This window comes from Bombina bombina, chromosome 7 (genome assembly GCF_027579735.1).
Source record: "Bombina bombina isolate aBomBom1 chromosome 7, aBomBom1.pri, whole genome shotgun sequence".
Classification (NCBI taxonomy): domain Eukaryota; kingdom Metazoa; phylum Chordata; class Amphibia; order Anura; family Bombinatoridae; genus Bombina; species Bombina bombina.
Window position 1 is genome coordinate 581219693 of NC_069505.1, and position 24630 is coordinate 581244322.

Sequence of the window (24630 nt, forward strand, 5' to 3'; positions counted from 1 at the left end):
ACTGCCAGAGCCCTGCAAAATGACCTCCAGCAGGCCACAAATGTGCATGTGTCTGCTCAAATGGTCAGAAACAGACTCCATGAGGGTGGTATGAGGACCCAACGTCAACAGGTGGGGGTTGTGCTTACAGTCCAACACCGTGCAGGACGTTTGACATTTGCCAGAGAACACCAAGATTGGCAAATTCGCCACTGGCGCCCTGTGCTCTTCACAGATGAAAGCAGGGGCACACTGAGCACATTTGACAGACGTGACAATCTGGAGACGCTGTGGAGAACGTTCTGCTGCCTGCAACATCCTCCAGCATGGCCAGTTTGGCAGTGGGTCAGTAATGGTGTGGGGTGGTATTTCTTTGAGGGGCCGAACAGCCCTCCATGTGCTCGCCAGAGGTAGCCTGACTGCCATTAGGTATCAAGATGAGATCCTCAGACCCCTTGTGAGACCATATGCTGGTGCGGTTGGCCCTGGGTTCCTCCTAATGCAAGACAATGCTAGACCTCATGTGGCTGGAGTGTGTCAGCAGTTCCTGCAAGATGAAGGCATTGATGCTATGGACTGGCCCTCCCATTCCCCAGACCTGAATCCAATTGAGCACATCTGGGACATCATGTCTCGCTCCATCCACCAACTTCACTTTGCACCACAGACTGTCCAGGAGTTGGTGGATGCTTTAGTCCAGGTCTGGGAGGAGATCCCTCAGGAGACCATCCTCCACCTCATCAGGAGCATGCACAGGCGTTGTAGGGAGGTCATACAGGCACGTGGAGGCCACACACACTACTGAGCCTCATTTTGACTTGTTTTAAGGACATTACATCAAAGTTGGATCCGCCTGTAGTGTGTTTTTCCACTTTAATTTTGAGTGTGACTCCAAATCCAGACCTCCATGGGTTGAAAATTTTGATTTCCATTTTTTAATTTTTGTGTGATTTTGTTGTCAGCACATTCAACTATGTAAAGAACAAAGTATTTAATTAGAATATTTTATTCATTCAGATCTAGGATGTGTTATTTTAGTGTTCCCTTTATTTTTTTGAGCAGTATATATATATATATATATATATATATATATATATATATATATTTATTATCTAATATATGCACAAGACGGCTCATGTTTGGGGCAATTGATACAGCCCAAGTAAGAACTGCACGAGAGCCTGAGCATATTAATTGAAACACTGCAGCTTTGCATACGGTTTTAATTACGTTTTTAAAGAAACAGTACATGTATGAATTTGTCCACTTAATAAAAGCACACTTTTATATAAATTCCATTTGTGTGCACAATCGATTCTGGTCACCCCCCATGTGTAAACTTGTTAGAGTACTTCCTCCAATAAGGACTGTGCTAACATCTTTTTGAAGTGGTTAATCTTCTGCTGGAGAGGTGAACACATTGTCTAAGGAGAGAGAAGCAAGCTGGGAGCACAAGGGGATTGGATTGCCTTCCTTAGTGGACATTCATCATTCAGAGTCTTATCTATACCTCATAAGGTTGAGGTAGTAACATGTGAGTTTGCATTTGACACTATACTACAGAACATACAGCAAGTGCTTTGATATACTACACCAGGAGGTTCCTTTTGCTGTGCGCCCTTCCCTCTTCTGTTAAATATATATATATATATATATATATATATATATATATATAAAAATATATATATATATATACACACACACACACACAATTATATACATATATATAACACATACATACACACACACAATTATATACATATATACATACATACACACACACACACAATTATATACATATATATAACACATATATGTGAGCCCTTATGCGTAGTATTCCAACTTTTCCATGTGTGAGTTAAAACAAATATTGGCTTTAACAAAAAAAATTTCCCCATGTAAAATGACAATTATTTGCACTTCATACATAAATCTCTGATACAGTTGTGCAGAGGTGTACCAGGTATCTCTTACCTACACAGCCGATGCTCAGCACCCCATCCTTGTACAGCTCTCTGCTGGGGGTCCCTAACTCTGCATCAGCAACCTGCTGAGAGAGAACCGGATCTCCAGCATCTCTCTCATCTGTCTCATCGTCATCCTCTTCATAATTCAGAGCGGTAGAGTCCCTCTCAATCTTCTCTCTCCAACTGGCCAGGTCCACTAGGAAAGAGAAAGAGTGAGAAAGAGGGAAAAAAAAATAAAAGAAAGAAAGAGAGAAGAGAGAGAGAAGAGAAGAGAGAAGAAGAGAGAAGAAGAGAGAAGAAGAAGAAGAGAGAAGAAGAGAGAAGAAGAGAGAAGAAGAGAGAAGAAGAGAGAAGAAGAGAGAAGAAGAGAGAAGAAGAGAGAAGAAGAGAGAAGAAGAGAGAAGAAGAGAGAAGAAGAGAGTAATAGAGAAGGAGAGAAATAGAGAAAAAGAAAGAAAGAAAGAAAGAAAGAAAGAAAGAAAGAAAGAAAGAAAGAAAGAAAGAAAGAAAGAAAGAAAGAAAGAAAGAAAGAAAGAAAGAAAGAGAGAGAGAGAGAGAGAGAGAGAGAGAGAGAAGAAACAGAAGAATGTATAAGTGAGAACAGTAATGTAACAAAAGAACAAAAATAAATCACAAACCAGCTGTTACCTTTCCCAGCTGTGATGATCTCACAAGCACGCAGGAGCTGACTGGGGCCAAGGGCTGCGCTCCACACTCTTCGCTTCTTCCTGCGCTTTTTAAATACTGATGGAAAGGAAGTGAAATGATTGGGAGAAAGAAATGGTTACGGTCGGTGAAAAGGGATAAAGGAAAAGAAAACAAAGAAGAAAATAAATAAATAAAATAAAAGAGAGAGAGAGAGAGAGAGAGAAGAAGAGTGGGTGAGACACAAAATATGTTATTTTCATATCTGAATTATAAGCAAATCAGCTGCACACAAGTTATCCCAGGGGTACCTGAGCAAGGGTTCTGCTCCTCCTCGGGGTGGCGGGGGTACGACGTGAAACAGATCACATGGACTTGTGGAAACTTGGATTGAAAGTAATGTTTCCAAGCGGCAACCAGTGAGGGTGGGGCGAGATCTACTTTATTGAGGACCAGGACAAGTGAACGCCCTAGCTCTTGAGTCACGTACTCATATAGAGCTGGAGAGAAGTGCAGCACCTGTTGGAAATACTCAGCATCACTATACAATGTATACTTAGTATTAGATAACTCCCGTACATACAGAGTACTACTACAGCCAGCATCATTTGTATAATTTCCCCATGGTTGTCAACGTTAGCTAATACACATATGCTCTGTGCATAACTTACCATCACTATAGAATACATAGTAGTAAATGTTCTGTGTACAAAGTCACAAACAGACAAATGATGCCCATACACACAGCCAGGACAACTCGTCCTTGGTTAGAGAAGCACCAAGATGACCTTTAACATCTGCCCTAGACAGCTCAATATGAATTGAATATCATCGAACCACTGTGGGCAGTTTTGGCAGATTCCCTCCTCCAACATCTCTGAAGCAATTACAAGATGTTCTTATACAACAATACACTAAAGACTACTCAAACATAGTATGAATCTATTCCACAAATGTTGTAAAATACACACACACACACAAACGATTACAGTAACTTACTATACAGAACTTACCGGATGCCTGATGTCGGTTATGAGGAGAATAATATCGGACATCTCAAGTACGCGCCAGAGTTGTCGCCATGTCTAAAACAAGGAGAAAATAAGCAGCAATGAGCAGGAGAAGACAATGAGATGTATAACCAAAACATCATTTTCTGCATTCAATATACTAAAAACAGCCAATATCCTCAGATGCTCACTAGGAAAATCACGGAGCGGTTTCTTCCATTGATTAGGAAGCAGCAAAGGGACAGACAACAAAAAAGAACAAAATGGTTGTAGGAAAATAGAGGGAAGGGGAAATAGGGGAAGGGGAAAAGGAGGAACAAAACAGTGAGGGGAAATAGGAGGAGTAGACAGGAGAAAAGGAGGGGCAAATAGATGAGGGGAAATAGGAGGAGCAGACAAGAGAAAAGGAGGGGCAAATAGATGAGGGGAAATAGGAGGAGCAGACAGGAGAAAAGGAGGGGCAAATAGATGAGGGGAAATAGGAGGAGCAGACAGGAGAAAAGGAGGGGCAAATAGATGAGGGGAAATAGGAGGAGCAGACAGGAGAAAAGGAGGGGCAAATAGATGAGGGGAAATAGGAGGAGCAGACAGGAGAAAAGGAGGGGCAAATAGATGAGGGGAAATAGGAGGAGCAGACAGGAGAAAAGGAGGGGCAAATAGATGAGGGGAAATAGGAGGAGCAGACAGGAGAAAAGGAGGGGCAAATAGATGAGGGGAAATAGGAGGAGCAGACAGGAGAAAAGGAGGGGCAAATAGATGAGGGGAAATAGGAGGAGCAGACAGGAGAAAAGGGGGGCAAATAGATGAGGGGAAATAGGAGGAGCAGACAAGAGAAAAGGAGGGGCAAATAGATGAGGGGAAATAGGAGGAGCAGACAGGAGAAAAGGAGGGGCAAATAGATGAGGGGAAATAGGAGGAGCAGACAGGAGAAAAGGAGGGGCAAATAGATGAGGGGAAATAGGGGGAGTGGAGAGGAGAAGAGGAGGTGCAAAAAGGGTGAGGGGGTTGTGGGAGGAGCAGAGGAAGAACAGGAAAGAACAATATGTTTAGGGGGGGAAACAAAGAGAAGAGGAAAAGCAAAATAGGGATAAAGGGGAAAAGATAAGCAATAGGAAGAGAGCCAAATAAAAGTGGTGGGAAAGGAGAAAGAGCCGGGGGATAAAAAAAAAATGAGAATGTGAACTAGTAAAGCAGAATACTGAAGGAGACAGAGGGGGATAAAAAGGTGAGAATGGAGAAAGAGGGGGGTAAAAAAAAAAAAGGGGGCATAGTAGTGGTGGGGAGAAGTTTAAAGAGGAGAAGCAAAATATGGTGAGGAGAAGGAGGAGAGAGAAAGAGGGAAAATAAATAGGAGGAAAATAGGAGGAGCAGAGGAGGAAAAGGGGAGGAACCAAATGTGAGAAGAATATGAGGAGCAGAAGAGGAGGAAAAGACAGACAAGAAAAACAGGAAGGGAACAATGAGGAGACAAAGAGAAGCAAAAAAAAAAAAAATTAGGCTGAAATTGAAATAATAAAAAAAAAAAAGACAGGAAAAAAACAAGAAAGAGACGGAAGCAAAGAGGTGAAGCAGAAGGTGAATAAAAGACGGAACATAAGAGAAAAAAAAAAGTAAGGAAAAAGAAATAAAAATTGGAAGAGGGAAATGAGTAGACATTGGGGACAAGACAAGGAAAAAATGCTTGGGGGGGAGAGGAGAATGAAGAAGAACGGGATTAAATAAATATAGAAAAAGGTAAAAAAATAAACAAATGTATAAAGTAGATGAAAAAGGGATCAGTCAAGTCACCTCTATGTTGTGCTCAAAGTAACTAAGTTCCTGAGGGTTGTGATTCTCGTAGATCTTCTGTAAATAATCCTTGAAGGCTCTCTCCTCCTGGGACAGCACGGCCTCTTTACTCATATCATAATTCCAGGCTGGGCGTTTGGGGAAATCCAGAACTGTAGGGGAGGTTAAAGGGATAGGAAAGTCAAAATTAAAAACTTGCATGATTCAGATAAAGCAGGTCATTTTAAGACACTTTTAAATTTACTTACATTTTCAAATGTGCTTTGTTCTCTTGGTATCCCTTGTTGACAAAGAATACGCACATATCCTACACTAGTGGGAGCTAGCTGCTGATTGGTGCCTACACACATTTGTCTCTTGTGATTGGCTAACTAGTTGTGTTCCGATAGCTGCCAGTAGTGCAGTGCTGCTCCTTCAGCAAAGGATAACAAGAGAATGAAGCAAATGTCATAATAGAAGTAAATTGGAAAGTTGTTTAAAAATTGTATGTTCTATCCAAATCATGAAAGAAAATTTTGGGGTTTCTTGTCCCTTTAAAGTCCTTTTAGTACAGCATATTTTATATCTAGATGCTTATCAATTGCATAAAGGCTAAAGTAATATGTTACAATTAATAATAAAAGATATCAATGGTTTATCAAATATATATTGCTTTATACATTTTTCAGAAGACAAAGATCTGGACAAATTATACTACGTCTAAAGAGTTTCTCTCACAGTTTGAGAATTATTCTAGTTATACAAAAACCAAGATTATAACAAACAGTTGACCACTAGTCAATGAAAGAAATCCAGAAACCCCCCCAATATTACCTGATCCTGGTCTATAGATCTCACTGATATCAACCTCGAGTTCGGCTTCTGGAATGGGATCCAAGACTTTATCCTGCGCAATCTTCTTTCTTCTCTCCACCTCTTCTTTACTCTCTCTCTCAAAGTGAAGTCTATACCTATATTACACAAAGTGACCTTAGGTTTAACTCTTTTCTTTGCGGAGCCTTTTTCAGTTGTTTGGCCTTGTGGCGTTTACACATAAATTTCAATTATATATATTTTTTTTCTGTGTAGGATCCAAACAGAATTATACCTCGTCTTTTTCGTGAGACCAATTTAGTTTGCGCAAATATAATATGGTAAGACAAATGAAATGTAAAAAAAACAAACACACACATTTTGGTGTCATTTTCTATGGTGTAGAACATAAATACTTCAAACCCAACGTTTTATGTGAAAAACTTTACTTAAAGATACGTACTCAACAAATATGACACAAAATATTATCATTTCCTAGTAGTGATAACCAGACACACAAGATTACTATAAACTGAGAACTCAAACCCTCTACACGTGGCCCGTAAGCAGCGGCTCCCAGCCCCGCCCACCACAGCTGCCTGCTACTGTGCAGGGAGAAAATGACTGCCAGGGGGCGCTAAGATATTGCCTCCTTGTGCGGCTGAAGCTGTTGAACGACATGGAGACTACCATCATGCTGTGCTCAAATAAAAGCACAATGGCAGCTACAGCAATGACAGGGAGTTAATTTAGCCCTCGGCTAGCAGGCGGGTAAGGATTGCCCCGGGCCCCTGACGCCAGTGAACCCTGTCTACACTCTCCCTCTTGAGTCCGCGAGATTGAATGGAGTGCGGCTTGCAAGAATAAAAGTTCCAACTAGCCCTAGGTAACGGCAGTGCACTAGGAAAATCCCACGATTCTGTCATTCAGCTTAGTCTAGTGACTGCATTAGGGTGAGCCTGGGCTAATACACACATTGACTACAGGATGATAGTGTACTTTAAGTATTATTTTCTGTAATACACACACTGACCACATAAAGTCAATATACTAAGGGGATGAATTATCAAGCTAGGGCGGACAGGGGCGTACACATGCGCCCCTGTCCGCTGCAGCTTGCCTCTGGCGGGCCAAATTCTGCTGCCGGAATTCAGCATTGCACAAGAACGCAATTTTGTGCTCTTGTGCAAAGCCGCCCCCCTCCTGCCCATGCACAGCCAATCACGCACAGGCAGGAGCAGTCAATCCCCCCTGGTCGGATGAGCGCGGGGAGACTGAAATTCGCCACCTAAGATAAATACGGACTGCAGGTTCTCTTGTGAGGACCTGCAGTTGTAGGGGGTAAAGGCTGGTGAAGCCTTTGATAAATCGACCCCTAAAACTACATAAATATTTCCTGTAATGCACACACTGACCACATAAGGTCACCATGTATTACCTACAAATACCTTTAACTATGCTCACTGATAGCATTAGGTTAATTAAAATACCTTTAAAAATATAGCACATCTAACACACACATTGACCACATGATGTCACTGTGATTTACTAATGGAAAGGGCTGGAAATATCCATTAGTCCTGGACTGACCAGTGTTATTTTTCCACCCCCACCTATAAGAATCTTCCTTCTCTCACACACACTAACCTGTTTGGGTCATAGCCTCTCTCCCGCCCCCTAGGTGCCAGCGGCTGCTGATTGAGACGTCTCACTTGAGGTCTAATGCTTTCGCTGTCTGAGGTATCCGTATTCTCCTCTCCCCTCTCTCTGCTCTGGCTCCGACTGTTTGAATCGGATCTGCCTAAGTCACTTGGCCCTGAGAAAAGAAAGAATATGATTAAATAACAGGCAAAAATAAAATAAGAAATTGTTGTACCTTTAATATTCTACTTTGTCTGACATATATTTGGCTACACAATACACAGGGTTAATAGTACAGGATCATAGTGACAAATTAAAAGGGACATGTAACTTAATACCCCCCCATTAAAATAACAGTCATGTATATTGCCTGCTTCTGCTGTAAAAAAAACCTCTAAAAAAAGAGTGCTTATTTCGCTTCCTTAACCCCTTTCGATGGGTGTGCCGTTTTGAAAAGTGTGGTCAGACCGTACTATTTTAGCAAGCCATCCAGATGGAGAGAGGGACTAATAGCGTGCAACTAAGACCCGCGCTATTGTAGGTGAACAATTCCTTAACGACCATCGGCGTACAGGGTACTTTGCGGTTGTTAAGGGGTTAAGAGATGCTGGAGTTCCTCAAGTAAAGTCAAACTTAAACTTTAATATTTCAGATACAGCATGTCATTTTAAACAACTTGCTCTTTTCCTTTAATTATCAAATTTGCTTTGTTCTCTTGGTATTCTTTGTATGTAGCAGTGTTATAAATTGTTTCAATCACTGCTGCCATAGAGTACTAAAGACACGTGCACGCTCCTTAGTTCCTATAAGCCTACCTAGACTTACTTTTCAACAAAGGATAAGATACCAAGAGAGCCACAGCAAATGTGATAAGAGAAGTAAATTAGAAAGTTGTTTAAAATCACATGTTCTATCTAAACCATAAAAGTTTAAATTTTGATTTTACTGTCCCTTTTTAAAGGATATAAAAGTGCAAAAACAAAACACTAATAAATTAGAAAATATTATTGCTCTATTGCTTGTATATAACTATGTGTCTGGTGAGTCAATAAAAAGAGACAAATGCGTGTAGTCACCAATAATCACGGATATGTAGAAATTCTTTACAACAAACGTTACCAAAAGAACAAAGCAAATGTAATAATATAAGTCAATTTAAAAATGTTAAACTACATGCACTATCTGAATTGTGCACATTTAATTTTGACTTTCCAATTCCTTTAATTATAGTGACATTTATCTGAGCCTGCAATGCTTGACGAATATGTTCAAAAATTAGGAGCCAGTAAGAATATTTGGGAGCCAGGCATATTTTTAGAAGCCAGACAGTTGGATTTGTATATAGATATATGGAGAATACCCCAAAAAGTTAGGCGCCAGGGGTAAAATTCTAGGAGCCAGTTTGTTGAGCCCTGTTCTACACGGTGATTGGCTAGCTTTAGAGCACAAGTTCATTTATATCCGTCTCGAACTGGCCACAGCAAAGGACGCAAGAAATATGAATTCCATCAGGCTTTTTAATTAATGTATTCCTCAACTGCTCTTGATTTGCAAAACCTTGTAAATAGTGCTAACAAAAAAAGTGATAACACAAAATAAAGTGACAGGCACATTAAACACTAAATACATTTCATGCACCTCCCTTTAACAGTGGAGCTGCCATATTGGAACCTAGGTTACACTGCAGGTATCTGAAGGAGAGTTACTGCACATGTGCAAACACATCAGCACTGGAATGTAGTGAAAGATAGATTTTAACATGGTGGCACTTATGACTAGAGGGAGGCGGGGGATAACCTTAACCCAAGCCCAAACGGGGCCCTCGGACACAGACCCAAACGGGGCCCTCGGACACAGACCCAAACGGGGCCCTCGGACACAGACCCAAACGGGGCCCTCGGACACAGACCCAAACGGGGCCCTCGGACACAGACCCAAACGGGGCCCTCGGACACAGACCCAAACTCAAACCGGGCACTCAAAAACAGATTGTGGCTCAAAGTGGGCCCTCGGACACAGATCCAAGCTCAAATCGGCCCTTGGAAACAGACCCAAGCTTAAACAGGGTCATCAGAATCTACAGTCCTTTATTTTAGAAGTCATTCTATATCTCGTACCTATTCTTAACAGTGGGCCCGATTCTCTAAAGTTCTCTGGTCTGGTTAACTACAAGAAGCCTCGTAAGCACTACAAGACCCCTCAGAGAATACACAAAAGACAATTTACACCTTGAGAACTGTGCATCTCATTAAGAGGAGGTCAGTAATATTTTTCATACGAATGAGTGGCTCTTACATTACAATGCTCAGTAAAATAAGATAATTTCTCCCCAAGCCAGCAAGTTGAGAATCGGGCCCAGTGCAAGTTCAGTCCTGACGACAGGTCTCAGTGTGAGGAGCCTGAGCTTGGGTCTGTATTTCAGAAAACGTTTTGGGATTCTTTTAACGACTCATCTTTTCTAAACTTATTCTCTTGAATTGCCCCTTTATTCTGCCACTCACACCATGTTTTCTTTTTTGCACCTCCCTTAGACCTCTTGCTTACTTTTTTCAAAATACCTCTCCAGCCCCCTACATATCACTCCTTCTCCAGCATCTCATATTGTAATTAAATTTACCACGTTTTCCTGCAAGCACTTTACATCACACCTGCCAACTGAAAAAACAACAACATTTTCCCTGTATATTTAACAGCATAAAAAAAAACTAAAAACACAGACACAAAGAAATCCAATAACAATATTATATTGCCTATACCAGGGGTCAACAAATCTGTTTATAATTTAGGATCCAGGAAGAATATTTAGGAGCCAGATAGTGGTATTTTAATATAGATATATAGAGAATAAACCAAAAAGTTAGGACCCAGGGGTAAAATTCTAGGAGCCAGTGGTTCCCTGGGTTTGTCGAGCCCTGGTCTATACACTCTTTATTTACAAAAGGGTTCTTAATAAGGAGAAAAAAACCCCATATAATAGTAATACAACTGATTGCTAGTTATTTTACTTGAAGCAATGTGACAAGACAACAATAAATTACATTTCATAATATGATCTTCAGAAGGCACTCCAAATAATGTGTCATGTCAATAGTATAACACAAAGTACTCACCCCTCTTCCTTTCTCGCCTGTCTTGCAGCTGCCTCTTCTTTTGCTTGGTACTAAAAGGCTTCTTGCGGGGCATATTGATGTATAATAGCACAAGATTTAAGCCTCAGACAAATGTTAAATATCCTTTAGATCGTTACTCTCAGTTCCACAAAGTGTTAACCCCTCACTACACAAACCAAGCACTTTCCAGGTTAATTTCTTGCAGCTCGACAATAATTTGCACCAATTTCAATATCTTATAACATTAAGATGTTGCCCTTAATTATGTTACAAAATCTGCCCTTTTTATGCCCTCACTTTACCACTCACTGCTTCCAAGTTAAGGCCCAATAAACTCTTCCAAAATCTACCTTTTTAATCCAGTGTATTCATCAGCTGCCCATTAAATGTGTTACTGCTATTGCCCCAGCTCAGTATTTGGCAGGTTAAGCTTATTGCCCTAGATGTCCATTAGCCCCAAGCTCTGGAAAAAGTACCAAACTTATCAATCAGGTTCAATTTCCATGTAAAATCCCTAATTGCTCACTGAAGTAAACAAAACTACCCCTTAGCACAGCTGCCCCTTCCTAGGGTAGAAGAGAGCCGCAAGAGTTAACTGCCCCCACAAAACTTGGAAGGCACATCAGTGTGCACTGCTGGAGGAGTTCATGGAAAGGCCCGTTGGTGCGTTCCACGCCTCGGAATCTCTGTATCTATGTCCAATCAGAGCATGGTATGCGTGTCAAGCCTCATTTCCGTAATGGTAATAGACCAATAGGAAATGGTTCCGGAAGTACTGTGCGTTTTAAGTCTCGTTTTAGATGTCAATTTCAATGGCGTATTGTAGTGAACCAATAGGGAGTGAGTGTCACAGGCCTCGCTGTCAGTAATAGGAAATGCGTCCCACTTTTTTTTTTTATTAGACTTGGAACCAATCAATAAGAAGCTTCCGTTCCAGCTGTTTCGTCACTATCGCCCGCACCAATAGAATTCGTTATTGCATTAAAAGTGTCATTATTGAATTTGTAAAGTAAGCTAAGATTGGTAGGCTGACCTAGAAGGGGGAGGGGCTTCCCGTTGGGTTCTGTACGCCGGTCGGTAGGATTTCTGCGCCACGTGAGGAAGAGCGAATAGAGTCGTGAAGTGACGTCACGGGGAACGAGCAACCGGGTCATACGTCAACAAGATGCCACGAAAACAGGATCTGGAAGATGAAGAGAAAGGGAATGGGAAGGAGAAAGAAGCAGGTAACAGAGAGAGAAGAATAGGAGAATATAGAGAGATTGTGGAATGAGGAGAAAGAGAGAATAGATTATAGAGAGAAAGGGGTGAGAGAATGGAGAGAAAGGGGTGAGAGAATGGAGAGAAAGGGGTGAGAGAATGGAGAGAAAGGGGTGAGAGAATGGAGAGAAAGGGGTGAGAGAATGGAGAGAAAGGGGTGAGAGAATGGAGAGAAAGGGGTGAGAGAATGGAGAGAAAGGGGTGAGAGAATGGAGAGAAAGGGGTGAGAGAATGGAGAGAAAGGGGTGAGAGAATGGAGAGAAAGGGGTGAGAGAATGGAGAGAAAGGGGTGAGAGAAAGGGGTGAGAGAATGGAGAGAAAGGGGTGAGAGAATGGAGAGAAAGGGGTGAGAGAAAGGGGTGAGAGAATGGAGAGAAAGGGGTGAGAGAAAGGGGTGAGAGAATGGAGAGAAAGGGGTGAGAGAATGGAGAGAAAGGGGTGAGAGAAAGGGGTGAGAGAATGGAGAGAAAGGGGTGAGAGAATGGAGAGAAAGGGGTGAGAGAATGGAGAGAAAGGGGTGAGAGAATGGAGAGAAAGGGGTGAGAGAATGGAGAGAAAGGGGTGAGAGAATGGAGAGAAAGGGGTGAGAGAATGGAGAGAAAGGGGTGAGAGAATGGAGAGAAAGGGGTGAGAGAATGGAGAGAAAGGGGTGAGAGAATGGGGTGAGAGAATGGAGAGAAAGGGGTGAGAATGAGGGGGGAGAGAATGAGGGGGGATAGAATAGAGAGAATGGGGGGGGGGGGTAGTGAGAGAGGGGGGATAGTGAGAGAGGGGGATAGTGAGAGAGGGGGATAGAGAGAGGGAGGGGGATAGAGAGAGAGAGGGGGATAGAGAGAGAGGGGGGGATAGAGAGAGAGGGGGGGGATAGAGAGAGAGGGGGGGGATAGAGAGAGAGGGGGGGGGATAGAGAGAGAGAGGGGCGATAGAGAGAGAGGGGGGGCGATAGAGAGAGAGGGGGGGCGATAGAGAGAGGGGGGGCGATAGAGAGAGAGGGGGGGATAGAGAGAGAGAGAGAGGAGGGGATAGAGAGAGAGAGGGGGGGATAGAGAGAGAGAGGGGGGGATAGAGAGAGAGGGGGGGATAGAGAGAGAGAGGGGGGGGATAGAGAGAGAGAGGGGGGGGATAGAGAGAGAGAGGGGGGGGGGGGGATAGAGAGAGAGAGGGGGGGGGATAGAGAGAGAGAGGGGGGGGGATAGAGAGAGAGAGGGGGGGCTAGAGAGAGAGAATGGAGAGAAAGGGGTGAGAGAATGGAGAGAAAGGGGTGAGAGAATGGAGAGAAAGGGGTGAGAGAATGGAGAGAAAGGGGTGAGAGAATGGAGAGAAAGGGGTGAGAGAAAGGGGTGAGAGAATGGAGAGAAAGGGGTGAGAGAATGGAGAGAAAGGGGTGAGAGAATGGAGAGAAAGGGGTGAGAGAAAGGGGTGAGAGAATGGAGAGAAAGGGGTGAGAATGAGGGGGGAGAGAATGAGGGGGGATAGAATAGAGAGAATGGGGGGGGGGGTAGTGAGAGAGGGGGGATAGTGAGAGAGGGGGGATAGTGAGAGAGGGGGGATAGTGAGAGAGGGGGGATAGTGAGAGAGGGGGGATAGTGAGAGAGGGGGGATAGTGAGAGAGGGGGGATAGTGAGAGAGGGGGGATAGTGAGAGAGGGGGATAGAGAGAGAGAGGGGGGGATAGAGAGAGAGAGGGGGGGATAGAGAGAGAGAGGGGGGGATAGAGAGAGAGAGGGGGGGATAGAGAGAGAGAGGGGGGGATAGAGAGAGAGAGGGGGGGGGATAGAGAGAGAGAGGGGGGGGGATAGAGAGAGAGAGGGGGGGGGATAGAGAGAGAGGGGGGGGGATAGAGAGAGAGAGGGGGGGATAGAGAGAGAGAGGGGGGGATAGAGAGAGAGGGGGGGATAGAGAGAGAGGGGGGGGCTAGAGAGAGAGAGGGGGGGCTAGAGAGAGAGAGGGGGGCTAGAGAGAGGGGGGGCTAGAGAGAGAGGGGGGGGGCTAGAGAGAGAGGGGGGGGCTAGAGAGAGAGAGGGGGGGGGCTAGAGAGAGGGGGGGGGCTAGAGAGAGAGAGGGGGGGGGCTAGAGAGAGAGAGGGGGGGGGCTAGAGAGAGAGAGGGGGGATAGAGAGAGAGAGAGGGGGGGAGAGAGAGAGGGGGGGGGCTAGAGAGAGAGAGGGGGGGGCTAGAGAGAGAGAGGGGGGGGGGCTAGAGAGAGAGGGGGGGGGGGCTAGAGAGAGAGGGGGGGGGGGAGAGAGAGGGGGGGGAGAGAGAGAGGGGGGGGGATAGAGAGAGGGGGGGGGGGATAGAGAGAGAGGGGGGGGATAGAGAGGGAGAGGGGGGGGATAGAGAGGGAGAGGGGGGGATAGAGAGGGAGAGGGGGGGGATAGAGAGGGAGAGGGGGGGGATAGAGAGGGGGGGGATAGAGAGAGAGAGAGGGGGGGGATAGAGAGAGAGAGAGAGGGGGGGATAGAGAGAGAGGGGGGGCTTGAGAGAGAGGGGGGCTAGAGAGAGAGGGGGGGGCTAGAGAGAGAGGGGGGGGGATAGAGAGAGAGGGGGGGATAGAGAGAGAGGGGGGCCTTGAGAGAGAGGGGGGCTAGAGAGAGAGGGGGGGGGATAGAGAGAGAGGGGGGGATAGAGAGAGAGAGGGGGGGGATAGAGAGGGAGAGGGGGGGGATAGAGAGAGAGAGAGGGGGGGGGGATAGAGAGAGAGAGAGGGGGGGGATAGAGAGAGAGGGGGGGGGATAGAGAGAGAGGGGGGGGATAGAGAGAGAGGGGGGGATAGAGAGAGAGGGGGGGGATAGAGAGAGAGAGAGAGGGGGGGATAGAGAGAGAGAGGGGGGGGCTAGAGAGAGAGAGAGAGAGGGGGGGGGGCTAGAGAGAGAGGGGGGGGCTAGAGAGAGAGGGGGGGGATAGAGAGAGAGGGGGGGATAGAGAGAGAGGGGGGCCTTGAGAGAGAGGGGGGCTAGAGAGAGAGGGGGGGGGATAGAGAGAGAGGGGGGGATAGAGAGAGAGAGGGGGGGGATAGAGAGGGAGAGGGGGGGGATAGAGAGAGAGAGAGGGGGGGGGATAGAGAGAGAGAGAGGGGGGGGGATAGAGAGAGAGGGGGGGGGATAGAGAGAGAGGGGGGGGATAGAGAGAGAGGGGGGGGATAGAGAGAGAGGGGGGGGATAGAGAGAGAGAGAGAGGGGGGGATAGAGAGAGAGAGGGGGGGGCTAGAGAGAGAGAGAGAGAGAGAGTGGGGCTAGAGAGAGAGAGAGAGAGGCTAGAGAGAGAGAGGGGCTAGAGAGAGAGAGAGAGGCTAGAGAGAGAGAGAGAGGCTAGAGAGAGAGAGAGAGGCTAGAGAGAGAGAGAGAGGCTAGAGAGAGAGAGAGAGGCTAGAGAGAGAGAGGGGGGCTAGAGAGAGAGAGGGGGGGCTAGAGAGAGAGAGGGGGGGCTAGAGAGAGAGAGGGGGGGCTAGAGAGAGAGAGGGGGGGCTAGAGAGAGAGAGGGGGGGGCTAGAGAGAGAGAGGGGGGGCTAGAGAGAGAGAGGGGGGGCTAGAGAGAGAGAGGGGGGGCTAGAGAGAGAGAGGGGGGGGGCTAGAGAGAGAGAGGGGGGGGCTAGAGAGAAAGAGGGGGGGGCTAGAGAGAGGGGGGGATAGAGAGAGAGGGGGATAGAGAGAGAGGGGGATAGAGAGAGAGGGGGATAGAGAGAGAGGGGGATAGAGAGAGAGGGGGATAGAGAGAGAGGGGGAGAGAGGGCGGGGGAGAGAGGGCGGGGGAGAGAGGGCGGGGGAGAGAGGGCGGGGGATAGAGGGCGGGGGATAGAGAGAGGGGGGGGGGTAGAGAGAGAGAGTTGCTTAACATTGATGCTCTATCTGAATCATGACAGAAAAAATTGGGTTAAGTATCCATTTAACAAAGCATAGCAAGAGAACAAAGTAAATTTGATGTAAAGTGTTTTTGTTTTGTTTTTTGTACTCTATCTGAATCATTAAAGGCATCATTTGTGTTTCACGTGCCTTTAATTTGCTATGCTATAGATAAATCCAAACAATATAGGTCAATGTGAGATTACCATTATGTAGTTGTAACTACATATAGCCATTTTACATTCCCATGATATTCTGTGTTGAAGAGATACCTAGGTAGCATCTGGATTACAACATAGCAGGAAATAGTGCTGCCATATAGTGCTCTTGCAAAACTGCTGTCATATAGTGCTACAGAAATGGGCTGGCTCCTAAGCATATGTACCTGTTTTTCAACAAAAGATACCAAATAAACAAAGACAAATCAATAATAGAGGTAAACTAGAAAGCTGTTTATAATTGCATGTTCTATCTGAATCATGAAAGAAATATTTTGGGTTTCATATCCCCTTTAAATAAGAAATTATATATCAGCCATACCGTAAAATAAGGTTAGCTAAAACCGCTGTGAGAGAACTGATAGGTAGAGGGGGCATTGGGCGCAGATTACTGAAAATGAGTCTAAAGAGACAATAACAAAATACATTCTCTTATCCTGTGCGCTCAATAGATGCCACTCGCTGCCTCCCGCCCTGTAGCTGACTCAGCCCTCCTGATAACGGCACTGATCCTCTCTCGTGTTGTTTTTTTTCCAGACAAAGTGGTGAAAAAAGGGAAGAAAGATAAGAAAGGCAAAAAATCGGTACTGTATTTCTGTGTTATACAATATATATATGATTAAATATCTGTGAATCCAGCAAGCCTTTTTTTTTTTTTCTTTGTGATTGATCTAAATATTTGTGATACTTTCCTGGCTTCTTGCTATTGTGTTTTGTTTCACACTCCCTAGACAAGAGAAAAGGAAACTTCTGTAACCTGCAATTTATAGCATTTGAAAATGTAGGTTGCAGATTTTGCTTTTTGCCTTTTCTAGGGAGCGTCAGACAAAGTACATATTTTGTACGTCAGAAAGAGGTGTTTAATGTACTTTTTAAACGGTTATTATTAATAATATAGTTTATTATTATATGCATAGTATTTTGTTTAAATTTTGGCTGTTAAAGGGGCATAAGAGTTGAAATATTGTAATTTGTTCAATTTATAATTTTTATTATTAATAATATTATTATTAATATGCAATGTACAAACACGATGTGATTTCAAAATCTGAAGTTAAATTGTACCACAAATTACAGAATTCAAAGCGAAGTGTATTTTTCTAATGTAAAAAGACTCTTGTAGTTTTGGTGAGTGGTCTGAACAGGCGCACTCATTGTGCGTGTCTGAGGTTATATTCTCTAAGCATGTTATACCTACAGACTTCGCTGATTTGGGGCCTTAGTCTCAAGGATTCTGTCATTTTATTTGAATACATAGGGCAAAATGTATTAAAGGGACATATTACTCGTATGCTAAATCACTTGAAAGTGATGCAGCATAATTTGTAAAAAAAAATTACGATAATAATAAATATCACCGTAACATCTCATTGTAAATAAGGAAGATTTTTACCTTAAAATGTCTTCAGCTCACCAGAGTAAGTGCTATGTAAACAGTTATACTTCAGCTACTGTAAAGCTGCAAGTTTAAAAAAAAATTAAAAAAAAAAATTGGCCAATCGGCATCAGCAGTGCTGATGTAATGCTTTTCCTTTGCTGTGATCTCATGAGATTTCATAGATCTTACTTAAACTGAATAGGGAAATAACATGACTGTGCCTGCACATACCAGATTCACGCTCCCTTTCAAGTCCTGGGACTAGCATCCTGACTGGCTGCTTGAAGTCTCTTTACAGTGTGGTGTGAATACTGAGGTAAAATAGCTTCCTTTTTTACATACAGATGCTCGGGTGATATTTTCTAGTCAGCTTTTTACAGTTATGCTGCACCACTTTCATGTGTTTCAACATTTGAGTATTCTGTCCCTTTAAACTGCATCTGCACCTTTTGAGTCTTTGCTCACTTTTTCTCACACAAACTATTCTGTTTTCGCCAATAGTTTTTTGAGGAGCTGTCTGCAGATAACAAACAAGCGCAGGAAGAGGAAGCTGCTAGGGAACTAGAGAAGGAAAAACTGCAGCAACAGATACAACAGGTGGGTGTTGCCATCCCCGGGCGAAGAAATCACAAGTCGCCATACTTTGTCACCACTGTTCTGATTTGTCCCAGAAACTGTCAATATGCAATGCTCCTCCAATCAGATCACGTTTTATTAAGACCTTCCATATCAACGTAACCCAGCTGGGTGTATTCTATGTAATGAATGCTGTGATTGGCTGAGGATGCTGTTAGTCATTTGTGAAAGGTTTTTCTCTCAAAAACAAATTGGAGTTTTACAGTGTGCCAGCGGGACGGAAGTAGTTGTTACAATATTAATTTGAAATTGTATGTTCTCTTAGCAAAAGAAGAAGGAGAAAAAGAAGAAAGACCGGCGGAGGCAAAAAGGAGATGATGATGGCGATGAAGACAAAGACATAACCGAGAAATTAAAGAAGCTGTCGGTACAAGCGAGCGATGAAGAGGATGAACCAGGTATAGAAATGTTTCTGGCCCCCTCTTAGTTCAGACACCAGTGTAGGGCATCTCAACCATACGGCTTGCTGCCACAAGGAATGGTGCCTAACTACATCTTCAGACAGCTAGGATTTCAGTAGATAAAAATTGCCAGGCCTCACCCTCCCACAACCTATACAGAACATGGGCAATATATGTCTAGGAAATGTGCTTTTTGGGCATTTCCAATGCTTGCTCCCGCATGTTTTTTTCTTTTCTTCTGGAGGTGTGTGGTGCCAAACTATCTCTCGGAGCTAGTCTCTACAACTGCTGATCAGTCTCTTCTATAGGTGGACAGTGACCAAGCTTGTTTTTAGACTGTTACCCTCTCTATCATGTGGATAGTGTCATTCACCATGATGATGATTTGCAAGGCTGTTATTCAGGTTTATAGTGCCAGATTGGTACCTCTCACAGCTGACATCTCCAGGAGGTTAGTAGAGGCAGGTCTATAACTCACAAAGCCATCTCCAGGAGGTTAGTAGAGGCAGGTCTTATAGCTCACACAGCCAACATCTCCAGGAAGTTAGTAGAGGCAGGTCTTTATAGCTTACTCAGCTGACATCTCCAGGAAGTTAGTAGAGGCAAGTCTTTATAGCTTACTCAGCTGACATCTCCAGGAGGTTAGTAGAGGCAGGTCTATAGCTCACACAGCCAACATCTCCAGGAGGTTAGTAGAGGCAGGTCTATAGCTCACACAGCCAACATCTCCAGGAGGTTAGTAGAGGCAGGTCTATAGCTCACACAGCCAACATCTCCAGGAGGTTAGTAGAGGCAGGTCTATAGCTCACACAGCCAACATCTCCAGGAGGTTAGTAGAGGCAGGTCTATAGCTCACACAGCCAACATCTCCAGGAGGTTAGTAGAGGCAGGTCTATAGCTCACACAGCCAACATCTCCAGGAGGTTAGTAGAGGCAGGTCTATAGCTCACAAAGCCATCTCCAGGAGGTTAGTAGAGGCAGGTCTTATAGCTCACACAGCCAACATCTCCAGGAAGTTAGTAGAGGCAGGTCTTTATAGCTTACTCAGCTGACATCTCCAGGAGGTTAATAGAGGCAGGTCTATAGCTCACACAGCCAACATCTCCAGGATGTTAGTAGAGGCAGGTCTATAGCTCACACAGCCAACATCTCCAGGAGGTTAATAGAGGCAGGTCTTATAGCTCACACAGCCAACATCTCCAGGAGGTTAGTAGAGGCAGGTCTATAGCTCACACAGCCAACATCTCCAGGAGGTTAATAGAGGCAGGTCTTATAGCTCACACAGCCAACATCTCCAGGAGGTTAGTAGAGGCAGGTCTATAGCTCACACAGCCGACATCTCCAGGAGGTTAGTAGAGGCAGGTCTATAGCTCACACAGCCAACATCTCCAGGAGGTTAGTAGAGGCAGGTCTATAGCTCACACAGCCAACATCTCCAGGAGGTTAGTAGAGGCAGGTCTATAGCTCACACAGCCGACATCTCCAGGAGGTTAGTAGAGGCAGGTCTATAGCTCACACAGCCGACATCTCCAGGAGGTTAGTAGAGGCAGGTCTATAGCTCACACAGCCGACATCTCCAGGAGGTTAGTAGAGGCAGGTCTATAGCTCACAAAGCCATCTCCTGGAGGTTAGTAGAGGCAGGTCTATAGCTCACACAGCCAACATCTCCAGGAGGTTAGTAGAGGCAGGTCTTATAGCTCACACAGCCAACATCTCCAGGAGGTTAGTAGAGGCAGGTCTTATAGCTCACACAGCCGACATCTCCAGGAGGTTAATAGAGGCAGGTCTGTAGCTCACATAGCCGACCTCTCCAGGAGGTTAGTAGAGGCAGGTCTATAGCTCACATAGCCGACCTCTCCAGGAGGTTAGTAGAGGCAGGTCTATAGCTCACACAGCCGACATCTCCAGGAGGTTAGTAGAGGCAGGTCTTATAGCTCACACAGCCGACATCTCCAGGAGGTTAATAGAGGCAGGTCTTATAGCTCACACAGCCGACATCTCCAGGAGGTTAATAGAGGCAGGTCTTATAGCTCACACAGCCGACATCTCCAGGAGGTTAATAGAGGCAGGTCTTATAGCTCACACAGCCGACATCTCCAGGAGGTTAATAGAGGCAGGTCTATAGCTCACATAGCCGACCTCTCCAGGAGGTTAGTAGAGGCAGGTCTATAGCTCACACAGCCGACATCTCCAGGAGGTTAGTAGAGGCAGGTCTTATAGCTCACACAGCCGACATCTCCAGGAGGTTAGTAGAGGCAGGTCTATAGCTCACACAGCCGACATCTAAATGTGTTCTTTACTTGCATAGCTTCAGCTGATATCTCCAGGAGGTTAGTAGAGACTGGACTAATCTCACAGAGCCAGCATCTCCACAAGGTCTGTACCTTATATATCCTTTCCATAAGGTGATCAGCACTGACCTCGCCTGTACATATTCATAACTAGTCTCTTCAAGGACATTGATAATACCACACCTCAACTTTCTTGAGTCAGCGTCTTCAGCAGATAGGCAACACCTGGTGTTGCTTTCATATTAGTAACATCTGGAGCAGGCAGTACCTAGCTTTATCATTGCACTTCTAGCATCTCAACCCACTGGGCATTGCTAAGCAGTGCCAAATTACAAGAGGTGCGGACAGTTCAATAAAAAAACAACATTTTTATTTAGAAAGTTCAAAATACATGGAAAAAACAAGCTCAGGTAGGCAGAGTAGGCTGACACCTAGACTGGCTTACGCGTTTCTGCTGTTGCCGTAATCATAGCCATGCTAAGCAGTGCACTTAAACTTACATCTCCAAGAGGCCAGCAATACCATGCCTTGTATTTACACCATGTGAAGCATCCCACCCATTTGAGAAGCTAGCTATGTTCCTGCCCTTGATGCTTTGCAAACCTGCTTGTTCTAATCTAATCTGCTCTCTCTTTGTCTTTTTTAGAACCTCCACCAACTCGCAGAGGGGCTAAAACGCAGGTACAGTACTCAAATTGAATATCTATTAAAATTTACAAAATTCAGAATTGATCTAGGAAAGACATTATGTGAAAATGAGGAGATCTACTTGGTGTTTAGGGACATTACCCCCACATTTGTGTTTCATAATTCCTAGAGAGCAAACAATTTTAAGAGAGGGTTTTTCTTTTTAAAGGACAGGGCTTTCTTGTGATACCCTATATGAGTACATAAAATAACAACAAATAGGAATTTAATACAAAAAAATGGGGCAAAACAGCTTTTTATGCAGTTGTCCTTATGATTTCTACACAACTAGTGAAGCTAAAGAAAAATACATCCAAATAGATTATTTTGTCCTGATTTTAGGAAAACCTCATATGTTTAGGTTTCCAAGTACATTTAGCCACCAATCAACAAGCGCTACCCAGATGCTGAACCAAAAATGGGCCGGCTTGTAAGATTACATTCTTGTTTTGTTGTTTTTTTTAATAAAGATTGCAAGAGAATGACGAAAAAAATAATAGGAGTAAATTAGAAAGTTGCTTTAAATTGCTGCTCTATCTAAATCATTGAAGAAAAAATTTGTGTTTAGTGTCCCTTTAATGCTTTTATCGCCAAGGGCAGAAAATAACACTTGTGGATAAAAAAAACTTTATTAAAATAAAATGATACAAGGATAAATTTTATTTAAATAAATTGCAACTAGAAGTATGCCATAGTTGCTGAGGTATGCAGAAGTAATGCGGTCTCTCCTCTGTCGGCGAGATCTGGGCTATTACAGGCCTGGAAATGCCAACTGTACCGTTGCTTAGGTCGCTGCTAAGGGGTTTTAAAAAAAAAAAAAAAAGTTTTTACTTCATTCTCTTGGTATCCATTGTTGAAAAACTTTGTAGGTAGGCTCAGGAGCATACATGTGTCGGAAGCACTTGATAGCAGCATTTTTGCATAAATACTTTAACCCCTTAAAGGGACAGTCTACACCAGAATTTTTTATTGATAAAATAGATAATCCCTTTTTTACCCATTCCCTAGTTTTGCATAACCAACAGTGTTATATTTATATATTTTTTACCTCTGTGATTATCTTGTATCTAAGCCTCTGCAGACTGCTCCTTTATTTCAGTTCTTTGACAGACTTGCAGTTTAGCCAATCAGTGATGGCTCCCAGGTAACTTCACGTGCACGAGCACAGTGTTATCTATATGAAAAACATGAACTAACACCCTCTAGTGGTGAAAACCTGTTAAAATGCATTCTTAAGAGGCGGCCTTCAAGGTCTAAGAAATTAGCATATGAACCTTCTAAGTTAAGCTTTCAACTAAGAATACCAAGAGAACAAAGCAAAATTGGTGATAAAAGTAAATTGGAAAATTGTTTAAAATTACATGCCCTATCTGAATCATGAAAGTTTATTTTTTGGACTAGACTGTCCCTTTAATGACATACCATGTTACATTGCTGGTCATTGAGGGTGTTTTTATGCCAGTAATGGGTCTGACCGCCAGTGGCGACAAGTGCCATTACTTCGTGCCTCGCTCCAGGAGACATCTGGTTATAGCGCAGTCTTGCTGCTGGCACTAATTAACCCCATGATAGAAAATATAACCAATATGGCTGATGTGTATACACTATATGGATGTATTTAGTTATAGTTACTTTCTAGTAATTTCTAGAATCACAGCTTCAAGGAAGAAATGTAATAAAAGTATTTATTTTTATGTCTTCGTGTCTGGGAAGTTCCTGTAACAACCCCTTTAGTTTAAAAAGCGACAGCCGACATACCAGGGGTTAAATGTACTTCTATTATCTAATACTTTGTTCTCTTGGTGTTTTTATTTTATTTGCCAAAAAAAAATGTTTAAAATCTATTAAAATGTATAAATCTAAGCCTCTGCAGACTGCCCCCATATTTCAGTTCTTTTGACAGACTTGCATTTTAGCCAATCAGTGCTGGCTCCACGGGAGTGAGCACAATGTTGTCTATATGGCACACATGAGCTAGCACTGTCTAACACTGAGAAACTGTTATGCACTGAGAAGAGGCAGCCTTCAAGGGCTTAGAAATTAGCATGTGAGCCTATCTAGGTTTAGCATTCAACAAATTATACCAAGAGAACAAAGCAGATTTGATGGTAAAAGTAAATTGGAGAGTTGTAAAAAAAAAATAAAAAAATTGCATGCCCTATTGAAATCATGTAAGTTTAAAGTGAATGTAAAGCAGCGCATACATACGTAACTGTTACTTGTGTAGGTAGCGCATATATACGTAAATTATGTTGTGTAGGTAGCACATACAGTATATACGTAAATGTTACTTGCATAGGTATTGCATATGTGTATGTAAATGACCTTGTGTAGGTAGTGCATATGTGTACGTAAATGACCTTGTGTAGGTAGTGCATATGTGTATGTAAATGACCTTGTGTAGGTAGTGCATATGTGTACGTAAATGACCTTGTGTAGGTAGTGCATATGTGTACGTAAATGACCTTGTGTAGGTAGTGCATATGTGTATGTAAATGACCTTGTGTAGGTAGTGCATATGTGTATGTAAATGACCTTGTGTAGGTAGTGCATATGTGTATGTAAATGACCTTGTGTAGGTAGTGCATATGTGTACGTAAATGACCTTGTGTAGGTAGTGCATATGTGTACATAAATGATCTTGTGTAGGTAGCGCATATATACGTAAATGGTCTTGTGTAGGAAGTGCATATATACGGAAATGGTCTTGTGTAGGTAGCGCATATATACGGAAATGGTCTTGTGTAGGTAGCGCATATATACGGAAATGGTCTTGTGTAGGTAGCGCATATATACGTAAATGGTCTTGTGTAGGAAGTGCATATATACGGAAATGGTCTTGTGTAGGAAGTGCATATATACGGAAATGGTCTTGTGTAGGTAGCGCATATATACGGAAATGGTCTTGTGTAGGTAGCGCATATATACGGAAATGGTCTTGTGTAGGTAGCGCATATATACGGAAATGGTCTTGTGTAGGTAGCGCATAT

At 43.7% G+C, this 24630-nt stretch overlaps 2 protein-coding genes across 3 annotated transcripts in view; one reads left to right on the plus strand and one right to left on the minus strand.

The window, feature by feature from the left end:
* GNL1 (G protein nucleolar 1 (putative)) overlaps positions 1-11597 on the minus strand; it is a 48256-nt gene extending 36659 nt beyond the window's left edge. For both annotated transcript variants that reach the window (XM_053722044.1, XM_053722043.1), the window contains exons 1-8: positions 10933-11597; positions 7829-7997; positions 6203-6339; positions 5390-5541; positions 3605-3676; positions 2903-3110; positions 2595-2690; positions 1954-2142 (exon numbers count right to left, since the gene is read on the minus strand). In XM_053722044.1, the coding sequence (XP_053578019.1) occupies positions 1954-2142; positions 2595-2690; positions 2903-3110; positions 3605-3676; positions 5390-5541; positions 6203-6339; positions 7829-7997; positions 10933-11005 (1096 nt within the window). In that variant the 5' untranslated portion in view covers positions 11006-11597. The remainder of the gene's footprint in view (positions 1-1953; positions 2143-2594; positions 2691-2902; positions 3111-3604; positions 3677-5389; positions 5542-6202; positions 6340-7828; positions 7998-10932) is intronic.
* Positions 11598-11939: 342 nt separating this feature from the next.
* Positions 11940-24630, plus strand: part of ABCF1 (ATP binding cassette subfamily F member 1) — an 80965-nt gene continuing 68274 nt past the window's right edge. The window contains exons 1-5 of the mRNA XM_053722045.1: positions 11940-12158; positions 16785-16831; positions 18127-18222; positions 18527-18659; positions 21600-21634. Of these exons, the coding sequence (XP_053578020.1) occupies positions 12098-12158; positions 16785-16831; positions 18127-18222; positions 18527-18659; positions 21600-21634 (372 nt within the window). The 5' untranslated portion in view covers positions 11940-12097. The remainder of the gene's footprint in view (positions 12159-16784; positions 16832-18126; positions 18223-18526; positions 18660-21599; positions 21635-24630) is intronic.